The sequence below is a fragment of the Diplotaxodon limnothrissa genome, linkage group LG13, assembly GCF_057381915.1.
Source record: "Diplotaxodon limnothrissa isolate DT_005_m linkage group LG13, D_limnothrissa_male_GT1.1, whole genome shotgun sequence".
NCBI lineage: Eukaryota > Metazoa > Chordata > Actinopteri > Cichliformes > Cichlidae > Diplotaxodon > Diplotaxodon limnothrissa.
In genome coordinates this window covers 21,575,818-21,591,779 of record NC_140608.1, presented here as the reverse complement: position 1 = coordinate 21,591,779, position 15,962 = coordinate 21,575,818, and the positions used below count along the sequence as shown (strand labels likewise).

Genomic DNA, 15,962 nt, shown 5'->3' with positions numbered 1-15,962 from the left:
CTAGATGACTGATAAGTGAAAATCCCCGGTGATGGCCATTGTTCTCTTCCCAGCTTTTTCTCCAGCTTTACATTGACTATTTATACAATGCATTAAAAAAATGTGCATTATTATAGGTGTAAAGTAAATTTATAGCACAAAACTCAAGTACAAGTTACATGACAGTGGATGCCTTTGTGACTCATACAGTACTGTACATTATTCCTTCTGTATAAGCACACAAAGGGGAAAAGAAGAAATGTGAATTGTGGCTTTCGTTTTGACAAAATGAAAGCCATTTAACTTAAAGAGAATATCAAGAAACCACTATATTTGTCTTCCTGCATTTTATATTTGCCATATTTGTGCCTTAATTAGGTCAAGCAGATAAGAAAGCATTAAGCAGACCTTAACAGAACCCGTGTCTCGGACAAGAGTGTGAGTAAGATCAAAACTGTTATGTATAAGAAGCTGAATCCTCTTAACCAGTATTATTCAACTTTACTCATCATCATCATTTGTCCTGAAACTCACCTTGAAATTTCATTTAAGTATATTTCCCAGTTATTATTTTAACATCTATTTCTTAAATATAACACTTACATGTGTTATTTGAGAGCTTATATCCATTATTAGTACACTGAAAATAACCCATCTGTCTGCATACTGCTGGAGCCTATGCTAGGTATCATAGGGGCAAGAGGGAGGGTACACCCTGAACAGGTCGCCGGGCCAACACATGAGTCCAATTTTAAAAAATGGGGTAAATTACAAATCCCCAAATAGCGCTCGTAGGTGTCTGTTTTGTTTTCCCAACACAGCTGCAGTGAGTTTACTTTAATATCAAGTGCCAAAAATAACACATTCTTTTCATCCACTGAGCTGTGGCGTCTGGCAGTACTATTTACGTCACAACCCAGATTGCGGCGGCGCTACGTGTTAGTAAATGTGGCCCATAGAGGCAGAACTATTCATGTCTACCTCATGCATGCACACTTACAAACACAAAAAATGGTTAGTTATTTATTATCCTGATGAATTCAGATTCAATACTCTCAGTGATCTGAGAGTAGCTAAAGGAAAAAATTGTTGGAATTGATATTAATAAGATATGTTTGCAGCATGTTGTAATGCCATGCTTACTGCTGTGCCCTACCGACAGAGGTGGCGTGCCGTCATCTTCCACGGTGACCGTTAGTCGGTACTCGGCCTGGCGCTCTCGATCGGGAGGGGATGGGCGCGTCACCATCTCTCCGGTCACTCGGTCCATGCGGAAGGTCAGGTCCTGGTTTCCAGCAGTGAGATAGTAAAACAGCATGGCATTGGGACCGATGTCCCGGTCTGTCGCCATCACATGGACGACTGATGTACCTCCTCCAACGTTCTGCAAAATACATCAAAAAAGAAGCCTTGTTAAATTATGGATCATCTGTGGTAGACTATAATAAAACTTACCAGCTGAATACTATTTCTGTATACACTGACATCACTGGCTTGCTTAGCTTAGATCGTGTGTCGAGTGCATCCCTACCTCATTCACGCTGACGTTGTAGCCCCTCTGGCTCTCAACAACTGGCGCATTATCATTAACGTCCAGTATGTTGATGGTGAGAGAGTGGTCCGTGTGTCTGGGAGGTGAGCCATTGTCAGTGGCACGGACCTAAAACAATACATGTGAACTGATGTGCATTAGAACACAAGCCTCAGCATGCATTTTGATACCTGGCATTAAACCCCACAGAGGATAAATAAACGAAACGCATGCACTTTGAATACTTTATTAAAATCTGTTTTCATTAACATCAATAATATTAAAACATGACGAGTAAATGAAAAACACTTGTGCCTTTTGTCTCTACAGAACAACAGTCTCAAAAAATGTCTATTTGGTTTTCAATTAAAAGCATCAAACATAAGGCCTGGGGGCCAGAATCGGCCCAGCAAACACTCCAATCTGGCCATTGAATGGCTTTGGAAAATGTGAAGTAAGATCTCGGACTTGAAACTGTATTTTCTGAACTTTTTGTACTAAAGAAAGACCTCCCCCATTGCCATTCATCCTAACAAGTGTAATTAATTAACTCTTTAATGGTTAAAAAATTAAAGATGTTTTTTCATAATCTACCACAGAGATTTTTCTTCGAATTAATAAGAACTTCATGTTTTATAATTACTGGACAGTCTGAGTCTAAGCTACCAGAACTTCCTCTGTAATTTTACACGCTTCTTAGAATTTAACCTCAATGCGTCATACTGACCAAGACTCAATGTTGAATTGCACTTCTTTTTCATATACAGAGACATTTCAATGATTTTAATATCTAATTAAACTTCCTAAACAGTGACAGAAATGGGGGTTATGTGTGTGGCCCAACATGTAAAATGTGTTTGGAGTTCCTGGTTAAAAGTATGACAAGTAATTAGTTCATTGTTGTGCTGAATCAGGGATGAGGTGTAAGTTTAGAGCATGAATGTGAAAGAGACACAGGTGTCTGGTAAAACTGTCCTATAGTAACTATAGTAATCTGACCTTCAGTAGATAGCGGTCTACAGACTCCCTGTCCAGAGGAGCATTGACATAAACCTCTCCGTAAGTGTTGTTCACAGTCTTGATCATGAACACATCTTCCATGTTGCCTGCCACCAGAGTGAAATTGACCTGGCAAAGAGCAACAAGTCAGAATGAGTGAAAGAAAAATGGGGGCAGACAGTCACTGACTGAATGTCAGATGATTACTTCTACTTACTGCAACCAAAAATGAGAGTGTGGGTATTTTTAATAGCTTTTCTTTCACATTAAGAAAGTAAATTAAGAAATAAGAAGTGAGAGTCCACAACCTGCGCAGTAGGAAGTAGCAAAAAAGGAAAATGTGATACTGGCAGCTTAAGTTGGCCATCGAGATGCCAAAATCTAAGAGAGCCGATGTGAAAATGAAATAAGTTTAATTTGACTTCTTGTATTGCAATCTGAGGAAGTAAATATTTGTAGTACTAGTGCCAGATTAAGAGATACACAACCTAAAATAAGGGAAACACAAGTTATAAATGTCACATTCACTTTTGAGATGCCGGGAAAGCACGCTTGCTTGATTCAGGATGTGTTAGGAACTAAGAAGTGAAAAAATAAAGCACCATATTTGGGAAGCAACGTCTTTTTTGCTCTTTGTCAGCTGTTAAGTGCAGTAAAACGTAAAGTAAAAGATATGATATTAAGCGCCACACACAGAAGATCTTTCATTATTTTCTGCTGTTTTAAAAAAAACCCTCACCAGTCCATTTAAACCAGCATCTCTGTCCCTTCCCAGAACTACTGCCACCTTTGTACCCTTGGGTGTGTTTTCCGGGATGGCGCGTGAAATATCAGATGTGATGTCAAACTCTGGACTGTTGTCATTCTCATCCAGAATGGTGATGGACACCTGTACAGAGGTACGATCGAATGGAGGTTAAATTCCACATTTGCAAAGTAATACTTACCTTGAACATTAAATAAACCCGGGCAAACAAAACATAATGATCACGTTACACAGCAAACGCATTTACTGTTGTACTTAACATTCCCCATAAAAAGAACGTCTTACCTTCTGCAGTTCCAGAGAGGGATGCAATTAATAAAAGAGGAAGGCCATTAGCTTTCTGCGCCAGAATAGACACAAACACATGAAGTAATAAATCCACAAGGCACAATAATAGGAGGGGTAGGCCCGAAACAACACCATTCACAACAAAGGGGCGTACCACAGTGGAGTCCTTTTTGGGTCCTCCATCATCAGCGACAACAGTCAGCGTGTACATATCACCCTTTTCTCTGTCCAGCAGGCCTGTCACTGTGATGCGGCCCTGAAACAACACACAGACACGCATCAGCAGATACGGTAACCATCATAGAGTCCATACAAGATGTAAGTCCCAGTGTGACAGCGACGAAAACAGAAGAAAATTAACAAGTATCACACAAATCAACAAAGGAATCCCCATTTCTCATCTATCAAAGGAATCAAATGACTTCAAAGCACCTAAAGCACTTTGATCAGCTTACAGTCATACAGCAACACGAGTGTTAGCCTAAATCACCGGGGACGAGGTGTTACTGAGTCGCATTGCGGTTAATGGATGAAGCACACATGAAAACAAGGCATGCACACTGTGATCAAATCATCAGTGACCTTTCTTCCACCTCACCGTGACGCTGTCTATCTTGAAGAGGGCTAGAGCTGCGGGCGACGTGTCGGGGTCGAAACGGTACTTCAGCTGGTTCAAGTTGTCGGCAGACTGCGCCTGCACCTGGACCACCTCTGTGCCTGTGGCGATGTTCTCACGAAGCGAAGCCTCGTAACCAGCGGAGAAGAAGGCCACGGCCTCATCCAGCTCATTAAGTAACGTGACGTAAACGGTGCAGAAGCCGCGGTGGAACGGCGGAGCTTGGTCGGTGGCTGAGACGTTCATGAGGTAGGAGGTCTTGGTCTCGTAGTCCAGGTAGTCCACAGTGGTAACCAGGCCGGTGCTTACGTCCACCTCAAACTTGCGGTCTGAGCCGGATACGAGGGCGTAGGCGACGGCTCCACCATCACCTGAACAGCAAGAGAGGAAAAAGGTGTCATTTCAAAGAAAAACAACTTATAATAAAAAGGTGTTTTTCCCCCCACCTACTGTTACTAAGAATAACAACTTTAAAAGTTTGTAACATTGTTTCGATGAAGCTATAGTTACAAAACGTAACCTTTTTCCTCAAGTCTATTTTTTATTAATCACAGTTGTCAACGCTGGTCTTTTGGCTATATGATGTTTATTTCGGTTTCAGGCCTGATCCTGATCTAATGTTTTGGAAAATGTATGTCACGGCACAAGATGCGTCAGAAGCTGCCTAAGCAACACTTTACCCAACGGGAAGTGAATAAGAGGAAGTTTGTGCCATGGAGCAGAAGTAGTGATTTAAATGCCAATTGCGATGTTTCGTGCGCACCATAGTTACAAAACCAGAGGGGAAAAAAAATAAAGAAGAGGTTGGTTTGTTCTCTTTGTGGAGGCACCCACTAGTGTTAGGTTTATTGATCTGCAAGCTGATGATCAAAGGCACAAGCTATGCTAAATAGCACAGCTAAATATGTATTTCCATTTGGTGTTAGATGAAGAAAACCTGATGCTGAATGGTTATTAAAAAGATCTGGAATCAAACATTCCCTTTTCTTGCCATATTTGAAACCGAACTTACCAGTATCACGGTCAGTGGCACGCACCACAATCACAGAGGTGCCGATGCCAGCGGTCTCTCTCAGGCCCAGACGGTTGTACTGTTGCTGGGTAAACACCGGCACCTCATCATTGACATCGTCTACGTATATGATCACCTGAGGAGGAGACGGTTCACATTTCCTAAATAAATATATCAAACAGCCACATAAAAGACAATAATTTCACCTCCAAACAAATTGATTATAATGCACATATAATATATTTTTCATCGGATGTGGTTTCTCTGCTTCTCACCCTCACAGAGCTCCTCATGCTGCCCTCATCACTGTTGTACGCCTCCACTTCCAACATATGGGAGCTGCTGGTTTCTCTGTCCAGAGCCCTGAGGCCTCTTGTCACCAGTCCGGTGTCTCTCTCTATACTGAACAGATTGTTGCTGTTCCCTGCATGCATCACAAACACGAGCGCACAGACAGAGAGACAGTGAAAGGAAGGGAAGATGAGATGAAGCCAAGAGACCTGAACAAAATTGCACATTTAACCTAGGTTTACTGAAGTCCACTGAGTGGGTCATTTCATTTGCTGACATGGCAAATTCAACTTGTTTAAAGAGCCCGTCATCACAAGTACTCTGACTCTTTGGCAAGACCTGACTCATACACACTGAGTAAAGCTAAAGCACAGGAACCAAGAGGAATGATCAAATCAGTGAATCTTGAGAATTTTACTATGTTGACAATTTTCTAAAGAACGTATCTTCACAAAGCTGCCATCACATATTTTGAGACTGTGTTTAAACTTGTAGACATTCAATCAGCGAACAGGATGACCACGTGCAAAGGTTTTCGACACTTACCAGTGAGGATCCTGTACAGGACTCTCCCATTCTCTCCCTGGTCTGCATCTGTAGCTTGAACCTTTACAGACCAAAAATGAAAAAACAAATAAAGACATCTGCATTGTCTTAAAACATCTGCACAGGATCACGGAACTTAATCAAATGCTAAATAACATGGAAAAGCAAACCAGCTCCGGGAAAGGAAACAGCTCTGCAGTTGTTTTTGCTTTAAAATTGGAAAAGGCACGCTTTAAAAAAAGTGATAGTCTAATGGCAATTATTGCAACTTTATGTGAGAGCTATCATTGCTCAAAACTAAAATCATGACAGACTTAAACAGTTGGATTTGGTTACCACAAGGTTTGAGCATCTCAGTTTTTCTAGTCTCTTTCTCCGATGACAGACAGAACATTTCATATGCATTTTTAATAATTGTCAAGGCAGAGGGAGAAATCTGTATACTATCCCATGCACCACACATTGCCGGGTGCCCAGTGTCTTGTTGCCACAACAACCTCTTCGCAGCTTGGCAGCAATAAACTCTCTCTCTCTGTGTTACAGGCAGATGGCCAGAAACACCCAAAAAAAGCCAATCTCAGCACAGACAGCACGACTCCACAGCGTACACAGATAAACAGTGAAACCTATTGGGATGCTGGTGAATGGGCCATGTCATACGACTGACTTTCTGAATCCAGCATTGTCGCCGGCACTGGATGAGGCCGACTTTATGTCACACCTCGCTTCTCTGTGAATGTGTCAAAATCTGTGGAGGTACCTACAAAGTGCAGACTTAACTGCACACAGAAGAAACGCTCATTCAAGCACATTTACATGTGCAGTCAGGTGCACGCATATAGTGAGACCCACACTCTCGCGGTCTCTGTCTTGCCCTGTGTGTCCTCCTTTGCGCGCTCTCACTCCCTCCGTGAAGAGGGGCCCAACTTCAGTCTCATTAGTTTTATAAAGAGATGTAGAGAGGAGAGGAGAAAGAGGAGGTGAGGGGAGGGGGAGACGGGAGGAAAAAAAGTGGCTGGGGGTCAGATTGGTGAGTGATGAATAGGGCACTACACAGTGGAATGCACCACTTGGTCCATAAAAGGGGGTGCATGAAAGTGCAAGACTACATTGCGGAGCCAGATGTTGGAAGTGCAACCGTGTGGTGTAGACGCACAGCTTTTTTTTAAATCTAAGACTCTGTGTGACTGACAAAATATTTTATTGTCTTTGGCTCTGTGTCATTAAAGCAGCTGAGACGTATTACTTCTGTGATGCTGTTCCTGAGACTTTACCCCCTTTTCAACCCCGTTCCCCTCTTCCTCCCCAGCGTTTCCCCCTCTGTTTCTGGGAAAAGCCGTAGTTTGAGGGGGGAAAAACAAGAGCGTGCAGTTACAAAGTGTGGATCTACAAAACAGATCTGACCTCAACTACTGGAACGAAGCAAAGTTCTGCTTTAAAGTCTCCAAAGTGTCAGCGTGAGTATATATTTTCAAGGGATTTCAGCGTCAATATTAATTGCTAAGAATATACCACAACAGTAAATTATTGAAATCACTGGAGATGTTATATTGCTAGAATTCATTTTGTTTCTACTAGAAATTAATTATTAGTGAAATTGCGTGCACAGTCAGTTAAATTTGCAAATGTGAATCTGACAAACAAAGCGTGCTAGAAAAAAGTTTTGTTGGTTTCAAAACTAGCTGAGTAGTCAGATCTGGAGGAGCAACAATGTGGGGAGAAACAGAGGGAGAGCACCTTAGAGCCAGGCTGCCGAGCTTAAGAACAGCGCGTCTAATCACGAATATGTGCAAGCTACAATATGTGTGGGTGAGAAAGAAAGTTTGTGTTTGAATAGCTGTGTGTTTGTGTGTGTGCATGCATGCAAGTGCGGCGTATGTGCTTGGAGGCGCTGACTAATGAACTGACTCTCTAACGAGCCATCCTGCTCCACTGGCCTTTTCACAGCTTTCCTGGCATTTGGTCTTAAAAATAATTTCACGTCCCAATGTGTTTCCCTTAAACCGATAAGCCATGCTTTGTCTCCACTGAATTAAGGACGATGACATTTACAAATGTTACTATGCTGAAGATGGGAGGGAGGGATGGGGGTGGGTAATTGGAGACTGGGGTAGAAGAGGTGGGTTCCTTGCATTTTACAAGAGGGCAATTTAATAAACCCAATTTGTTTTACATTGAGGAAAGCCTGTCAAGCATTGACTGTTTTGTAGTCCTTGATTTAATAGCTACATAATTGCCGCAAATGCCAAACAGTCCCTGCATCTGGCTGTGCGTGCAGGCGTTTCTATGCATATTTGTGCATGTGTGTCATTGTGTATAATGAGCTCTTGAGTGTATGAGCCTAATTAAGCAAAAACATGAGAATAGGCCTAAAATAAACCTAGTCAGCAAAGTTAGGCTTGGCTGGAGATGCAAGCACGTCAAGAGAGCTGTTATGGCACTTTGATGGAGGCTGACCACACACACAGACACCCATACACACACACACACATGCATACACTGAAATTAGCCAAATAGACTAAAACCAACACTCACACAATCTCTGAAACATCCTGACTAATATAGCTTTCTCCTTCCAGAACCGAGACAATATGAACACCACTGATCCGGGCTCCAACGTCACCTTTACTTCTAACACAGAAAACATCACTCTGTCCACCCTCACCACCACTGCCACCTCTGTCACCATTCGACAGCCCCCATCTTATTCTTCAGACATCCACGACCCAGAATTCACCATCATGGTGGTGCTGGGGCTGTCGCTGCTGCTGGCAGGATTTGCAGCCTTCCTGGCAGTGTGCCGGCCCTCTGAACAGGACGGGGACTCCGAAGCGAGCTGCGGGCCAGGGGAGAGTTCGACTCGTAGAAGGAGGACGTCCAGCGAGCCCCAGCTGAAGGTGTGGAAGAGGCTGGGCTCGTATCGGCGTTCGTACAATCTCTCCTTCAGACGGCCGCCTCATCGCAGGCCGCAGGAGCGCGAGAGCACACGCGCTCCCCTGCCTCCAACTCAACAGACAACACAGCCAGAGGCCAGCGGAGAACCCCACCTCACTGTGCCTTGTCTATTCGACTATGTTACCGAAATCTGACTTGAAGAGCACCTGAAGGACGATTGACTGTGCAGCAAACATCACTAATACCAGGAGAGAGTGAAGAGTGCATTTATAGTATTTCTCTAACCTTCTTTGAATGCTAGGTGGAGGAAACGCAGGAAAAGTATTTAAAATGTAGATAATCAAAAAGCATATTTTTGTTACTGATCCCAGGTTGAAGTTTGGATCACAGGTGATCTTTTTCATCACAGCTCTGTGCTATAGTCACAAGTGACTTTACAGTGAGCAAAAGAAATCAATACAGAAAATTTTAACACAAGACACCAGCAAAACGACTTGGAGGCGAAAATTAAGCCTCAGATGACAGAATATCACTTTAGTCTGTTTCTATATTTTCACTCAAATTCAAGCATCGCTACCCAACATCACACCTCTTGTTGCTCTGATGCACCGAAACCCATCCATCTGGAAATTCACACACCTTAAGACAAACACAGTCACGCTAGTCTCAGATTATGGGGGGACTCCCTGTATGGACAAGAAGACAAATGTAACTCAAGCCAAAAAGAGATCACTGTAACTCACTCAGTGTGTTTTAAGGAAATAAATTTGAGTTTTAAATTCGCTAACAGTGCCATTTCTGTCAGGATGTGTTTTGCAGTATATATGAGCGTGTGTTTGTGTGTGGTCGTGTGTATTTTTCACCTGAAGGATGCTTGTTCCTCGGGGAACACTTTCCAGTATGCTGGTCTCGTAACTGTTTTGGAGGAAGATGGGTCTGTTGTCATTAACGTCCTGCACCTCGACGAACACGGTAGCCGTGCCTGTCCTTCGGCTGCCAGCCGGACCGTTGTCTATGTGCAAAAACAAACACGTTTGCATCAGTTTCAAGGTTAACATCAATTTTAGACATTGATAACAGAAACAGACACACTCACTGACACAGACTAAATAATCTATTAATCCTCCTAAAAGAGATTTTTTATATAATATACTTGACTCATTAAAAACTGGGTCATTTTCAGCTGAATGAGGACAATGTGCACAGTTTTACATTATCTCTGCTTCTTCTCCCAGCGCTGGCGTCTCTGGCCTCTTCAGCAGATAAGCTACCCCCACTCAATGCTTTCCAAAACAGGAAAACCTCCGAGTTTTTGTTCTTTTTTTTCACACAGGAACAAAGGCAGTTGAGCAATGGTCTGAAATCACTGCAGATGTGCAGGCAGTTTTTTTTCCTTACACCATTATCATGCATGCACAAAGAAACAAGAGCAGCTTTGAAGATAAACCACATTATTTAAATATATATATAAACACACAGTATGTAAAAATGACAAAGACAAAAGATCAAGTTTTATGACACACCTATAGCTTCTATGATCAGAGTGTACGCTGCTTGCGTCTCTCTGTCTAGACCGACCACTGTCCGAACAATGCCGTCTCTGAAACCCACGCTGAATTTACCATCCTGATTACCATCTAAAAATGAAAAGAAGTCACAGTTTTAGAAATTAAGCGCATTAATATCTGTACGTAGTAAAAGGCACATGCAAAGGAGCTCAGTACATACACAAACTCTCACATGCATGGATGGATTGAAGGAAGGTACGGGTGGCACACAAAATCTCCCGTGGCTTTAAAAACTTTAACTCAAGAACACAGAAAAACACCTCCCACCGTGACCTCTGACCTGTGATGAAGTAGCTAAGTTCAGCGTTGAGACCCTCGTCGTTGTCAAAGCAGCTGAGGCGGGCTACAGTGTGGTCTCTAGGGACACTCTCCTTCAGGGAAACATTGTACACGCGAGGGTTGAAGGTGGGCGTCTCATCGTTTACATCCAGAACTGACGCACGCCACACACAGAAAGACACGAGGACACACGGATAGATGCACATGAGGACAAATAAAGGCAGCAGGGTGGTGCAGTGAGTAGTACATTTTTTTTTCCTTTTTGCCTTTCTTGCTCAGGTGTCCTGTTCTCTGGCTAATGGCAGCAGATTTTCCAATCTTCTTCAGTCACATCCAGAGCAATCAGCCCAGTCCCCATTTGGGGTTTTACAAATCCCACCAGCAGGTGGCAGCATTTTATTCAGCAGATGTTTGAGAAATCAGAGGTGGGCTATTTGCCGTAATGAAGCAACTCTTTATTATTTCATTATTTTGGTTTTCAACTTTCCCATTAGGGTAATTTCAGAGAAAGCAAAGGTAAATTAAATCTGAATCTCTCACCTATGACAGTGAGGGTTGACGTAGAGGTACGAGGGAACTGTCCTGCATCATATGCAATTATCCTCAATTGGTACTGTTGGATCCGCTCACGATCCAGGACTGCTGATGAGGTGAGGACGCCAGTGGAGATGTTCAGGTAGAAATCGAGGCGAGGCATTCCCATCTGTAATGCTAGTGTAATCAAACCATTCTTATCTTCGTCAGGGTCCTCAACCTGGATCTACAGAAGAAAGAGAGGAAGCGATACAGAGAAAAGAAAACCCATAGAAGATTACTCACAGGGTAACAGATAGCAGATGGTGAATAAAATGTGGTTAAATTGTGTTTATTTTAACTGATTAAAACGTATTATTAAGTGTTGCAGTGTTATTTGGCAGTCAAGTCTTTTAAAAAAAGTGAGAAATTCCTTTAGGACTTTGTGTTTCTGTCTGTCATCGCCTATCTTCACTAAATATGGTGATAATATAATCCTCATTTAAAAGTTGGGACAGAAAATATAAATAAAAAAAGAATGAAATTACTTTGACATTTAATAATTCCAAATTTAATCACAATAAAATGCAGGAAACACAACAAATATTTAAATTGTTAAAATTGACCATTTTGAGAAACGTGTATATGGATAGATAGAAACATATATGTTTATATATATATATATATATATATATATATATATATATATATATATATATATATATATATATATATATATATATATATATATATAAAAAAGAATAATAAAAAAAATTACACATGACATATAATGTAATTGCAAGGAGGTATTTCTGTAGTCTATTGATTACTAGATAGTGGAAAAGGGGTGGGATTAAATAAGCTTATGCTTCTTCCTGCTCCTTTTTGAACATGAAAGTTATTTGTAGTTGTGGTTGATCGTTTTACTTTTGTTTTGCTTTGTTCATTTGTCTCTTTTAATTCTATGCTGCTGTACTTTTTCAACATGTTCAAAATAAAGATTCAATCAAAAAAATCAAAAATCAAAAGTGTAAGCTCATTTTGAATTTGATGACAGCAGCAAGATTGTTGTTGCTCAAGACTTCTGAGTATTCTTTGTCCTATTTTTGGTTTGTGATGATTCAAAATGATTCATTATGATTCATGATGTTTCATGATTTTTCATCTTGTCCGCACTCTTCTGCTCTGAAGCCGTACTGTTGTATGACATTAACTGCGGTTTAGTATTGTCTTGCTGAAATATGGAAGGCCTTCCTGGATGTGAGCATGTGTCGCTCTAAAACCTGAATATACCTGTCGTCATTGATGGGGCCTTTCCAGATGTGCAAGCTGCCAAGCCAATAGGCACTAACACAGCCCCATACCATCAGAGATGCAGACTTTTGAACTGAGCACTGATAAGAAGCTGGATGGTCCCTATAGCGGCAACCTTCGGTCCTTCTTTGGCGCTTCTGCAAAACGTAAAGTTTCTGACTCGTGCTCTTGTTAAGTCTCTTGGATGCCTTCCGGTAGCAAAAAACGAGGCGAAGGAAAAAAGGGGCAAAATAAATGTTTTGCCCCTTTTTTCCTTCGCCTCGTTCTTTATCCTTCGATTTGTAAGGAAAATAAATGTTTTGCCCCTTTTTTCCTTACAAATCGAAAGGTACAAAACAAATGCCTCTGGTGGGAGCTCCGTTTATATTCCCTTTGTGTTACAACAAAAAATGACATTAAAACGGCGACGGTCAGAAAACCGTTGCTCCACGTCCTGCTTGCTTACCTAACCTTTTACCCACACCCCTCCGCATGCGGGTCAAATACACACCCCCTTTACGACATCCACCAACACTTTACAACAACAACAGACTAACAAAGCAGGATTAATTTATGGAGCACAGCATATTACATTATAACCTAAAATGATCAAGATTATAATAAAAACTTAAAGATCATGACAAATACTTAAATATGGCATGATGTAACTGAGTAAAATATTGGCCTGGACTTGGCTCCAACAGTCCCTGTTCCCTTTAATCCAAAGGAGTCAGTATCCATGTTTTACAAAAGGAATTTCAAATTTCAGTCAGTTTGACCACAGAACAGATTTCCATTTTCCCTCAGTCCATTTTAAAGTTTTGCCTCAGAGAAGATGGCAGTGTTTGTGCATCATGTTCACATACGGCTTCTTCTTTGCACGACAGAGTTTAACCTGCATTTGTGAATGAACCTTGTAAATGCAGACCTGTCTGAGGGCCTGGAGATCATGGACTGCACAGATTTTTAGAGACTTTTAATGATATTATGCACTTTAGATTTTGATATATTCAGTCTGCACAATGCTTCATCAAGGAAGATTCATCTGAAAATCTTCCACAATTTGTAGAGATAATTTACCAATAGTACCAGTAGTCAGATGGTAACAAAAAGAGGGAAATTAGTCCGAACAGAGGGGATTGCACTACCAGAAGGCAACATTGTAGACATCTAAAAAAGCTACAAGTACCTGGAAATTACAAAGGGAAATGGGAATCATAAAGAAGCCATTAGGAAAACTGCACCCCCCAAATACCTGCAGAGAGTAAGGCAAGTCCTGAAGAGTCAGCTGAATGAGAAGTAGAGGATCTGGGCAATCAACACCTATGCCCTGTCACTGATCAGATACCCTGCTGGGATAATAAGCTGGCCAAAGGAGGAGGTAGAAGCTACTGACATCAAGACAAGAAGCCTCCTCACCATGCATGGATTGTTTCAACCCAAATCCAGCACCTATGCACGCTAAGCGAACAGAAGGAGGCCGAGGACTAGTGAGTGTCAAAACCAGGATGTCCAGGATGAGACAACAAACATCCATGAGTACATCAGGAATATGACCACAACCGACTGCGTGAAAACCTCAGCCAGAGAGAGTGGTAGGGTCCTCAAAGAGGACCTGAGCTTGAAGGATAAAGACCACCAGCAGGGCGAGAGGGGAAATTCTTAGATTTTTACACGTCCTAGTGCATTACTGGGTTATAAAATGAAATCCATGTAACAAATTGTAAGGAAGGATTTATGATAGGACAGAGCATAAAATAAAAAAAGTGACTAAATTAGTCACTAAATAGTATTAAATAAAACAATAGGGATTAAACAAACTTACGCTTCTCCTGAGTCCTTTTTGAACATGACTATTATGATTTTCACTATTAATTTTTTCCTTGCATCATTTTAACATGTACAAAATAAACCCCAAATGCAATGGAATACCATTTTACAAAGCACCAGTCTTTTATTTTACCCTAAAAAATGAGAATCCAATGGGAAGTCCCTCAGGTACTTCAGCCACAGATGGCAGATTAAGGAAGGTTGGGTCATTGTCATTGAGATCCAGCAGGTTGACAAATACTGTGGTGCTTGCTGATGCACGCAGTGGAGGTGTACCACCTAAAGAGGGCGCCAAAGGGATAGATAAAGATATATTTATATGCACGCACACACACACACACACACACACACACACACATACACACACACCATATCTCATGGTCAAAGGAGTTTATTAGCCACCGTAAAGAGTTTCATGGTCAACATAAAACTTTAGGAATGAGGCTTGGAGGAAGAGGCTCATCGCTGAGAACTGAAAACTATAACGTGATAATGAGACATTACAATTTAAGCTTGCTTTTGGATCCCCTGTAATTAATAGGAGCATTTTACAAGCACAAACCAACATCATACTGCAACACACTACTCACGGTCGACAGCTGACACGACGATAGTCCTCATAAGAACCGTGTCCCTGGGGTTTGTGCTTTCCCTGTCCAGTGTTACCCCACTGGTGCGGATCTTCCCAGTACTGCTGTTGATGGTGTAGAAAGGATTTTCTGGATTGATACTGTATATCACTGTCCCATTCTCCCCATTGTCAGGGTCCACTGCCAACACCTGGACACAGAAACCAGTAAAGAAAACCCTTTACTTTCATTTGCCTGAGCTCTTCAGACAGCTTCCTCAAAACCGTTTACTATACACACATATATCACCCACATATAGAGATATATAAAAAGCTAAATTAGTGGTTTACTTTGCAAAAACAACTTAAAGATGAAGGGATGATCTGCAACAGAACTTTTCTGATGAAAAAAGAAAGGAGGAAGAGGAAGGAGGAGGAACAAGAGAGGGAGGGAAAAGAATAACAGCAGCTGAGCATCGTGTACAATTCCTTTCAACTTTCCGAACACATCAGTCAGCTAAAAGAAAAATAGTAATGTCTCATTTTGTGACACAGAGTTGCGATGGGTGATGAATGCACGAAGCCGGGAGCCCAGCTAAAGCACAGGCTGATTTTTAAAGAGCTGATCAATTATTCAAAGCGCTGACTAAAAATGCTGGAAACTGGTTAATTGGTCATTAGAGGAACAAAGGTTTTGCAGGTATTTAATTATTAAGGGGACATGGTAGGCAGGCATCTCAGAGCCTCATTGATTAGCAACTGCACAGACAAAGGCAGGTGATATAAGACAGGGAGAAGTGCCTGACCGGGGCCCGTTGAAATGATCAATTCTGGCCCGAGCAGAGCACATTAAAAGATGGAGAGCAAATATATTAGCCTTGTCTATTGAACTGTGGTCCTCGTCTGACTGCAGAGAGGCAGAAAAGGGAATATTGTTTTGAAAGGCGATCTTCGAGGAGGCTTACGGTGTGTGTGTGTGTGTGTGTGT

At 41.7% G+C, this 15,962-nt stretch overlaps 1 protein-coding gene across 2 annotated transcripts in view; it reads right to left on the bottom strand.

The window, feature by feature from the left end:
- cdh23 (cadherin-related 23) overlaps nt 1-15,962 on the bottom strand; it is a 184,809-nt gene that overhangs the window by 29,753 nt on the left and 139,094 nt on the right. The window contains exons 21-36 of one of the 2 annotated variants that reach the window (XM_085369492.1): nt 14,997-15,186; nt 14,540-14,685; nt 11,311-11,530; nt 10,772-10,924; nt 10,447-10,560; nt 9,787-9,935; nt 6,029-6,089; nt 5,467-5,615; nt 5,192-5,327; nt 4,162-4,550; nt 3,718-3,819; nt 3,561-3,563; nt 3,249-3,398; nt 2,510-2,638; nt 1,511-1,639; nt 1,136-1,363 (exon numbers count right to left, since the gene is read on the bottom strand). In XM_085369492.1, the coding sequence (XP_085225618.1) occupies nt 1,136-1,363; nt 1,511-1,639; nt 2,510-2,638; nt 3,249-3,398; nt 3,561-3,563; nt 3,718-3,819; nt 4,162-4,550; nt 5,192-5,327; nt 5,467-5,615; nt 6,029-6,089; nt 9,787-9,935; nt 10,447-10,560; nt 10,772-10,924; nt 11,311-11,530; nt 14,540-14,685; nt 14,997-15,186 (2,448 nt within the window). Of the gene's footprint in view, nt 1-1,135; nt 1,364-1,510; nt 1,640-2,509; nt 2,639-3,248; nt 3,399-3,560; nt 3,564-3,717; nt 3,820-4,161; nt 4,551-5,191; nt 5,328-5,466; nt 5,616-6,028; nt 6,090-9,786; nt 9,936-10,446; nt 10,561-10,771; nt 10,925-11,310; nt 11,531-14,539; nt 14,686-14,996; nt 15,187-15,962 lie in introns of those variants that run through there. The other variant, XM_085369493.1, reaches the window with a different exon arrangement.